Source organism: Montipora capricornis, chromosome 11 (assembly GCF_036669925.1).
Source record: "Montipora capricornis isolate CH-2021 chromosome 11, ASM3666992v2, whole genome shotgun sequence".
Taxonomy (NCBI): Eukaryota; Metazoa; Cnidaria; class Anthozoa; order Scleractinia; family Acroporidae; genus Montipora; species Montipora capricornis.
The window spans coordinates 32,956,214-32,966,213 of NC_090893.1; the positions used below are offsets into that span (position 1 = coordinate 32,956,214).

Consider the following 10,000-nt stretch of genomic DNA (forward strand, 5'->3'; position numbering starts at 1 on the left):
TTCCATCGCCTGTCTTGTTCAGTATCCAATTGACTTGCCAGTATTGAGCTTCATAAGAGTATATTTTGATCAAAGATCCACTAAAACGCCATTCGCGTTACATGACTTTCGACGCCATTGCCTGTTAGGTTTATCATTCTACTGTGCCCACCAGAGAAATCTACGCATTTCCACTACCATCTCTATCCTAAGAAAATGCGAGCAGAAGGCTCTATGCACAAAGATACCACTTAGCAGGGGAGTGACAGGCAAGACTTTTACCAACACGGAAAAAAATAAAACGGAGAAATCTACCAATTTTCCGAATGGGATTGCCATGGGGCAACCCAGTAATTAACAATATCAATGGGTGAAAAATTGCAAAACATATCCGTTAAATGGAGAAAGAATATCACAACTATTTAACTTAATTTAATTTAATTTAAGAGCTTATAAGGCGCAGGTATCTATATAAAATATATTCAAATGCGCCATCCTAATAGTAATAATAATGATAACTAATAATAAGAATAATAACAATAGTAATAATAATAATAATAATAATAATAATAATAATAATAAAATTATGATATATAGAATAAAAAGCTTATGGCTCAAATTAAGAAACAGTCTAAGCTAAATTTGCCCTTTCAAAAAGGTGTCTTCAACTTTGCCTTAAAAGTGCCAATAGAAGAGGATTCCCTGATAAGTCTCGGCATAGACTACGAGCAGTCCCTTTGTTTTCTTATAGTCCGTCGAGAGCGGAGCGAAAAAAACAGGCCGCGCGAAACTTGGCCGCGCGAAAGCTGGTTTCGCGCGGCCAAGTTTCGCGCGGCCTGTTTTTTTCGCTCCGCTCTCGACGGACTATAAGAAAACGAAGGGACTGCTCGTAGTCTAGTCTCGGCAGAGCATTCCATAACTTAGGTGCGGCGAACACAAAGGCCCGTTCACCAAGAGTAGCCTTGGGCTTAATATTTGGTTAACTAAGCAAGGTACTGTCGTTAGAACTTCTTAAGTTATATTTAGACACAGGGTTAGGAAAAATTAAAACACTTAAATACGAAGGTGCTAGGCCCCTAAAAATCTTAAAAACAATCAACAGAATTTTAAATTCAATTCTTAACTTTACAGGGAACCAATGTAAGTCCACTAATAAAGGCGTAATGTGACAATATTTACTTGCATTACATATAAATCTAGCACACATGTTCTGCACACGTTGTAGCTTGTTGAGGTGATACTCTGGCAGACCATATAAAAGGCTGTTACACTAATCGATTCTACTTGAAATAAAAACATGAAACAAAGTCTTAGTGTTGTTTTTAGATAGATACTTTCTTATGCGTGTCAGATTATACAAAAACTAAAAAGCAGAGTTACATGTTTTTAAAATATGGATTGCCATCGGCATCTTCGAGCCAAACCATGAGCCCAAATTCCTTGCAGACAACACAGGAGTGATAGTTGCAGCCCCGACACGAAGGGTATTGATGGACACTTAATCTAGTTGCCTCGATGTGCCAATGATTATGAATTCAGTTTTATCATCGTTAAGTTTCAATTTGTCGTTCAGCACCCAGTCTCGGATGTCCTCAATACACCTTTCAACCCTAGCCAAGGTGGCCTCTTGATTTGCAATATTATTAGGACAAAAGAATAAATAAAGTTGGCTATCGTCAGAATAGCAATGGATCTCTAAATTACGTTTATCTACAATTTCAAATATCTTGCTAGCATAGAAAACAAACAGCAAAGGCCCAAGGCACGAGCCTTGAGGTACGCCGCATTCCAAATCGAACTTCATTGAGAGTGTGCCGTCAATGGAAACTTGCTGAGTTTTGCCACTTACCTATGATGCAATCCAGGATAGTGCCGTATCCTGAACTCCAAATGCAGACGTAAGCCTCTCAAGTAAGATACCATGATCAATGGTATCGAAAGCTGCGCTCAAATCCAACAGAACCAACAAGGTGACATGCTGACCGTTCATGTTTAACAAAATGTCATTTTTTACTTTCAAGAGAGCGGATTTCGTGCTGTCTAACTTAAGATATGTTGATTGTAACATGGGAAATAAGTTATTCGTGCTGATGCTGAAGTTATTTGGCTACCGCACTCTCAGCCAGTTTAGAGATGTATTGCAAATTGCTCACAGGACAATACTTTTTTAATATTGGTTCTAAGCCATCTTTCTTAGTAGAGGAGAAACCAGGGCATTTTTCCACGCTGATGGAAAGACACCATATCCAAGAGGATAGTTGATGATCTTGGTAATTACGGGAAGAAGGATATCCAAGCATTCCAAAACAAGTTTTGTAGGAATCGGATCCAAGGAACAAGTCTTCTTCTTGGATGTACGGATCACGTCGTGCACCTTCTCCTGAGATAATCAGTTTTGGTTCGCACGGTTCGCACGGTCAAGTCTCAGGGAAAACTGAGAGAAAGTCTTAGACAAAACGTCTGGGTGCCCTATAATCACTTCCCAGTGTGACAAACTGTTTGAAGGGAGAAACAACGAAATAAAGTTATGGCACCCGTGCTAGCTTTAAGTTCGTTTAAGTTCAAACGAAACGAAACTTTTTAAATATCCAAGATTGATGACTTAACATGACGATTTTACAATGAAACACAATCGACGTGGCGATAAAATGAAATAACACTCACCTATGTTGAATTCAGGGCATTCGAAGTAAAGAGATCGAGTTTTCGCGTATGGAACAGCGCGAAAAGCGGCTTAACAGCGGCTCTTCAAAAAGTGCAGGATGAGTAAGATATCCCTAGAAATGTCGATTTTTCACGGCTTCAAGCTAAATGGGTGGCGTCATGTCCCAGATTAGGAAGCGGGCTCCCTCGTTGTCGCCCGCAATTACTTCGTAGAAGTTCAATAATAAATAAGGAAAAGGTCCTGCAATTTACACTCATAGTATCAACATAATGATTACGACTTTTATTAAACCTGTTATTATATTAAAACAGTAGTGATATTAGTTAAACAAGGACTATACATGAAGTACTGGGCTTTGCTCCCATTGCAGCTCCATCGGATATTTTTTTCTCGACAATCCACAATTGATCTGATTTTACAGCAGTGAATAAGGATTTACTAGATCTAAGAACTGATTTCAAGATGGTAGGTCTTTTTTTTATTAGAGTTGTCACAGTTAATTCATCAATATTTACAGGTAAATAGTGTCAAATAAATAAGTAAGTAAGTAAACATAATTTTAGAAGAACATTCCCTTGTTGTCGATTGATTTTCCGTTGACTTCAGGTCCATACTCGACACTCTCTTCTTTCATTTTTACACGATCCGGTCTATGTTAAAGAAAAAGGTTGCATCGTAGATTACACTTCACATGATAAATTAACGTTGCGCTATGTCTAATGGTTTCATTTCATATCAGAATTATTCTCGAACTCTTACTGATACGGACTATGTTCTTTTTCTCAGGTATTCAGCGGAAATAAAGATAGAGATACCATCGTGTACCACGTGCTGAAGCCAGCGATAACTGCACGCTTCGTGAGGATATTGCCTGTGGCATGGAACTGGCACATATCAATGAGAATTGAACTATATGGATGTCTAGGTAATATTTGGGAGTTAGGAGCACTTGATTTACGATGGTTGTTGTTGTTGTCCCTGCATGTAAGACAGGAGAAGGGAAAGGTGTTTGATGGAAAATAATTTTATTATAGTTTAACGGGATTTTAAAGTGCCTATGAAGTGAAAAATATATTTTGCTTATTTTAAAGACCTTTCAAAATGATGAATAATGGTTTTTTTGTTTTTGGAATACATTTGTTCGTTCCAGAGATATTCAAGTCTTTGTTTAAAAAGCTAATGACGTCAAAATGGTAGCAAATGACAGTTTAAATAAAATGTTCTTTCTGTTTTCTGCGTCCAATCTTGTTTAGGTTGCAGTTCAGCTCTTGGGATGGAGAGAGGGGAAATCCACGATTCTCAGATAACAGCCTCGTCTCAGTGGAATGAGCCACAGGCAGGAAAAATGGCCAGGTTGCATAATTCTGGCACAATTTATAACTCATGGGCAACTCGCACTAATGATGCCAATCAATGGCTTCAAGTGGATCTCGGAAAATTTTCTACGTTTACAGGTGTAGCTACTCAAGGGGCGATGTCGGGAAGATATAGACAGTGGGTGACCAAGTACAGAATTCAGTACAGTGATAATGGGGTAAATTTTCATTTTTACAAGACGCAAAGGGACACTTCTCCCAAGGTAAGTCGCGAGTCTTTCCATCGATGACCGGGAAAAAGCTGATTTTCTTTTCCTTGCATAAGTTGACCTGGGCTCTATATTCAGTCCTGGCGGGTGTACGCGGGCTCTTTACTCAATTATTGAGCTAGACTAAAGCCGTGTTCACATTAGGTCTCGATTATGATCCAATTATAATCCAATTAAGTTTGGACTGTGTTAACATCAATTAATTACAGTAGGTGATTATAATTGAATTATAATTACTTAAAACAACCTCAAGGGGGTTGTTTCAAATAATTACAGTGCATAATTGACAAAGATAACAATACTGTAGTGTACTATTGTAGGTGGACGAACAAAATGAGTTAATGAGAGATCTTTGGTTTTCGTCCACCAACATGGCGACGATGACGTAACGTGAAAACCACCTGTACGTATTGATATGAGCAGACGAAATGTCTAATCGCTTTATGGATCAAAGATTTGGATTTGTCTTCTTGTATTCTCAGAAGCTATCCTTGACACTCTTCTCGCCTCAAGCATGGTGATGATAATCGTGGCAGCCGTGCGATACGGCGCCATTTTTTTCTTTGTATTTGAATTCTCACAGATGTGAACAGAAGAAAATTGAATGGAGTACGATTGCCTGGATTATACTTCAGTTGATCATAATCAATGTTGAGTGTGAACACGGCTTAAGCGTCGGCCTATCGAAAAGATTGCTTTCCTGCTCTGGAAGCAGAACTAAATCCAATAAAAATTTCCGACTCACAATCACGTGACCGATAAAATCTACCAGACGTGGTGATAATGTCGACATACTTCTGTTTACCTACGGATTGCTCTGAGTCGGAGATATCTAGGATCAGATTAAACATAACTACATATCATTTTACTGAAAGACCCCAATGGATTGCGCTATTTTTTTAAGAGGTTTTTTTATTTGCATCGCAACAATGTAACTCATGAAGAAAATGAGCACGAAAAAGATCAGGCTTTAAAAAAAAAGCTACGTTTTAGCAGAAATTCAAGGAAAAACATTGAAGTAGAGACAGGGGCAAGTTAATCGCCGCGGGGATCATGCAGAATTACATCTGGGAAGCTCTCCAGTTGTTCAATTTAGGCGCAAGAATTTTGAATAATGTAAGCAATCGCTTGTTTTCTTACATATATATAATATATATGGAGGGATGTGGGTTCAAATCCCGCTCAGGGCAAATTTTCTTTCAAACATTTATTCAGTTGAAAATATGATTATTTGGGGTGTGCACTGTCGGGGTTTCTCTCCTACACTCTCTATAAAATAAAATTAGCCTGTATCCTTCGAGGATCCTTCCTTGTCATCCGCTAAGTTGACTTCGGTCGTGCATCATGAATTTGATCCTAAGTTGGTTTTCAAGTGGAGTTATAGGCTCCCCTACCTTGTCACCTTGAAGGAAAATTTCCCGGGAGGCCCACGCCCTTGCCACGTAAATCACCTCTTCGATGGCTATGTTGCCAGCATGGTTGTCCTGGTAGTGTAGTGGTGATCACACCCGACTAGTAATGGAGGGACGTGGGTTTAAATCCTGCTCAGGGCAAATTTAATTTCTAACATTTCTACGTTTGTAGAAATAAAACAATGTTAAAGTACATCTTGAAAAGAGGGTTATAAGGAAAGGAAAAGAATTTTATTTAAGTGTGTAGTCGTTCTAGCGCTGGAGCACTAATTGGGGACACTGTAAACAGAAATTAACAATGAAAGCAAATCAAGTCAAATGTTGGTTTTTGGGGAGAGGGAAACCGAAGCACTCGGAGAAAACCTTACGATGCAGAGTAGAGAACCAACAAACTCACCCCACATATGACGCCGAGTCTGGGAATTGAATCGGGGCCTCATTAGTGGGAGGCCATTGCTCTCACCACTGCGCTATCCCCGCACCCCATGAGACCAACTCTATGCGAAAACTCCCGGTGGAAAAAAAATGTACAACTGCAAATTATTGAGACCATAAGATTGAAATCTTAAAGTTAAGGATTTGAATATGATTTAAATTTAAAATATTTTGCCACAGCTTTGACTTGAGTTGATAAAGGCTTTCAGACTCTACTCTCTCTCCATAACGGAAAGCTTTATAAACAAAGTTTATTCCTAGTTAAGAACATTATTACATTTCATAATCAAATGTGGGTCTTATTCACTTTTTGCCGGATCAAAAGCAAAGCAAACTGAAGAAATCACCAATCAAACGCTGTTGCGAAGGAAGAACATCCTTGTTTCTTGGTAATGCCACCTAATTATCATCATTGTTGCTCGTTATTTTTTTACTGTTTAGTTGTTTGATGGAAATAGCGACCCAGACAGTGTCAAATACAACAGATTGAATCCCTCATTTACAGCCCGCTACATCCGAGTGTTGCCTGTGACGTGGCAAAGACATATATCCATGAGGATAGAGCTTTATGGTTGTCCAGGTATGTGTGTTGTTAATAGTATTGCTTTTCAAACAACGTTCTTTTCCTATTTATGAAATTGGGGGCAAACAAAAGGACTCTTGCGAGAACATGCATCAAACCTGATGGAAACACTAGACAGGACTGTCGAAACTGTGAGTGTTTGAATTGTAACTTTCTTAGCTACATTCAAATTCATTGAAACCAGTATAGCGTCAAACTAAGCATGATTGTGATCCTGGTTGCAATGTGCACTGTAACTTTCATAATTATTTCATTCTCTCGTCAAATGAACCCATGAGGTAATATTCATTGCAAGGGCTGAAGAAGAATACTTGCAATGGAATACATCCAAGGTGACCTGCAGACAGAAGTCACGAAGTTAGTAAACTCGTTCCGATATCATGTCTGCTGCCGAAGACGAGTATGACCCATATGCAAATAGTGTTATTTCAGTCCTACCAATACTTGTCCACCTATCGCTATGCATTTGCAAGAACCAATCAGACTTGCACACTCCTTATAAAACGTCACTACAGAATACGAAATTGCAAAATTGGAACTATGTCTATGCCTGTTCTATACCTTTTATAACTTCTTGTGCGTGGTTGCCATACTGAGAACTTGATCATTCAGTTGTGGTGGACTGATGACCAGCGAACAATCTTATAAGACTAGTAATTTGAAATTTCCGGTACCTTTCCTTTTTGGCCGTATTCAGAAGAATGCGTGGTTTGAACTAGCGATGGTATCTCAGATGTACTGGTAATTTTTAATATTCTCTGAACTTAATAGGCTGTATGACACCTCTTGGTATGGAAAGCAAAACGATTCTAGACGCCCAAATAAGTGCCTCTTCAAAATTTGATGACAACCATTCCGCAGCACAGGCCAGGTTGTATTTCAAAGCGAATGGAAGCAGAGCCGGAGGCTGGTCCCCACTAAAAGATGATCTTAACCAATGGATTCAAGTAGATCTCGGTAGTACAACAAGAATAACACGTGTTGCCACCCAGGGACTTCACGCCAGCAAAGAGTGGGTTATCAAATACAAGATGCAGTATAGCTTTGATGGAGTCACTTTCCACAATTTCGAAGACGTTGACTCTTCAGCAAAGGTACCTTTCATTGCCCCATAGACTATTTCAATGATCTTCGCACAATTGACCGATTTTTGACTGATTCACAATTTTTCGTAGTGGGTGTTGTTTAAATTCATAAGTAATTCATAATGAAAAAAATAAAGGAAAAAATGTGTTTCACTGTCTTAAACTGTAGAATTGTTTGGTGTTTTCACAGTTCTGTGATATAATCCACTTCTAACAGTTGGTTAGCACTTTAGTAACATCTTTCTTGTGGCTAGATCAGAGAGTTCTTTCTTTAGGGTGGTGTTGAAATCTCCCAGGACGTTAAACACTATATTGGTTCGCTTGGTCTCGTAGTCGGGATAGAGTGTTCGGAGACCCAGTCTTAAATCCAGATACTTTCTTTTCTTATAATCGTTCCTATCGTTCATCTGTCCGATATTACATACAATTCCTTCCACTAGGATGATAACCTTTTTCTTCTTATCAAAGATCGTCATGTCTGGTTTGTTTGTCCCAGAATTTTAGGATCGCTTGATTATACCACGCTTTGGAGTCGTCGGTCTCCATGTTATATACTGATAATAAGAGATGGTAAATCGGCCTTGACATTCTTAGACTATCGTATCTCGCCTTTTACATTGTTTGAGCAATAGCAGAGCAGCCGCATAATAGATTTGGGACGGTTTCTTCTGCACTGTGGCACAGTGTGCACAAAAAATCTAAGCCTTGTTCTTTTTGTTTCTTCACCCTGTAAACCTTTGTAGGGACGAGCTGTTGTAGAATGCTGGCCCCAGTTTTTCAAACGATGGATAGCGCTATCCACCGGATAAATCACTATCCAGCGGATAAACACTAGCAAAACGAATTGAGTTATCCAGTGGATAGTGATTTATCCGGTAGATAACGCTATCCATCGTTTGAACAACTGGGGCTTAGTGTGTACACTAAGTACGACGTTTGGTATGTTTTTCCACCTCATGATTGGGTTGAAGTTGTGTTTAGAGATGTCGTTATCTTTCCAGCGTTGAGTGACATAGTTGCCCAGCCATAGTTGTTCGGAGACTTTTTGTTTGTACTTTGTGTCCGTTGCCTCTTTAAGGGTTTGTTGAATGTACTTTGGACTACTGATCTCACCCAAACTTGCAGAGTTCGCCATATCACAACTTCAGACGAGCTATGCAGCGTTCACTTTTGGGCTACGGCACCGATGGAACGTATTTCTTAAGGACACTGCCCGATATTACTGACTTGTTTGGGCCTGTAGAGCGTGCGATAACCGAAGTCCTCATACCAGCTATACGAACCACGCAATAACTGCAACCGAGCGCGAACTCCTTGCGCTTCCTGTGCACTTGGGAGGGCTTGGGCTTATAGATCCAGCCAGAGCCTCACCCAAAGAATATGAGCCTTCAGTCAGGGTCAGAGGTCCCCTAGTAAGGCAAATTGTGGAGCAAGTGCTTCAGACCCCGGATGCGTCAGAGGAACACTGCAAATAAGCGCGTGTAAGGAGAAGGATGAGTGCGTGGATGAGAGGCTAGAACGGGTGAAGACCTCTCTGCCGACAAGAACCAAGCGAGCTGTAGAGCTAGCCACCGAGAAGAAAGCATCGAACTGGCTGACAGTAATTCCCATCAAAGACTTGAACTTCAATCTAAATAAGAGAGAATTCAGGGATGCGATCAAGGTGAGATACGACTGGGAAATCACCGACACACCGAAAGTGTGCGTGTGCGGGGACCAGTTCAACGTAGATCATGCAATGGTATGCCGACGTGGTGGGTTTATAATACAGCGTCATAATGAGCTTCGCGACCTGGAAGCAGAGATGTTGAGCACGGTACGTAATGATGTGGAAATAGAGCCGGTCCTTTAGGAAATCAATGGAGAGTCTTTGAACAGAGGTGCGAACAGAGCTCCTGATGCGCTTTTAGATATTAGCGCTCGTGGCTTCTGGAAGAGACAGAGGACTGCATTCTTAGATGTCAGGGTTTGTCACCCTAATGCGGGTTCTTACAGAGATCCAAGCCCCAGGGAAATCTACAGGCAATGCGAGAGTGAAAAAATACGCAAATATGCAAGCAGGGTGATGGAGGTGGAGCAATACACCTTTACGCCACATGTTTTTACTACCCAAAGGCGGAATGGCCCAGGAATGTAAGAGATATCACAACAGATTAGCTGAACTACTCGAAGGGCGAGAACTACGCCAACACCATGTCCTGGCTAAGAGAAAAAGTATAGTTTGCTATCCTCCGCTCAGCTCTCCTCTGCCTTCCA

At 40.2% G+C, this 10,000-nt stretch overlaps 1 protein-coding gene across 1 annotated transcript in view; it reads left to right on the plus strand.

Annotated features, from left to right (window-relative positions):
• LOC138024826 (uncharacterized) overlaps positions 1-10,000 on the plus strand; it is a 437,788-nt gene that overhangs the window by 45,218 nt on the left and 382,570 nt on the right. The window contains exons 4-7 of the mRNA XM_068871999.1: positions 3,431-3,569; positions 3,898-4,223; positions 6,518-6,656; positions 7,431-7,753. Coding sequence (XP_068728100.1) covers positions 3,431-3,569; positions 3,898-4,223; positions 6,518-6,656; positions 7,431-7,753 — 927 coding nt within the window. The remainder of the gene's footprint in view (positions 1-3,430; positions 3,570-3,897; positions 4,224-6,517; positions 6,657-7,430; positions 7,754-10,000) is intronic.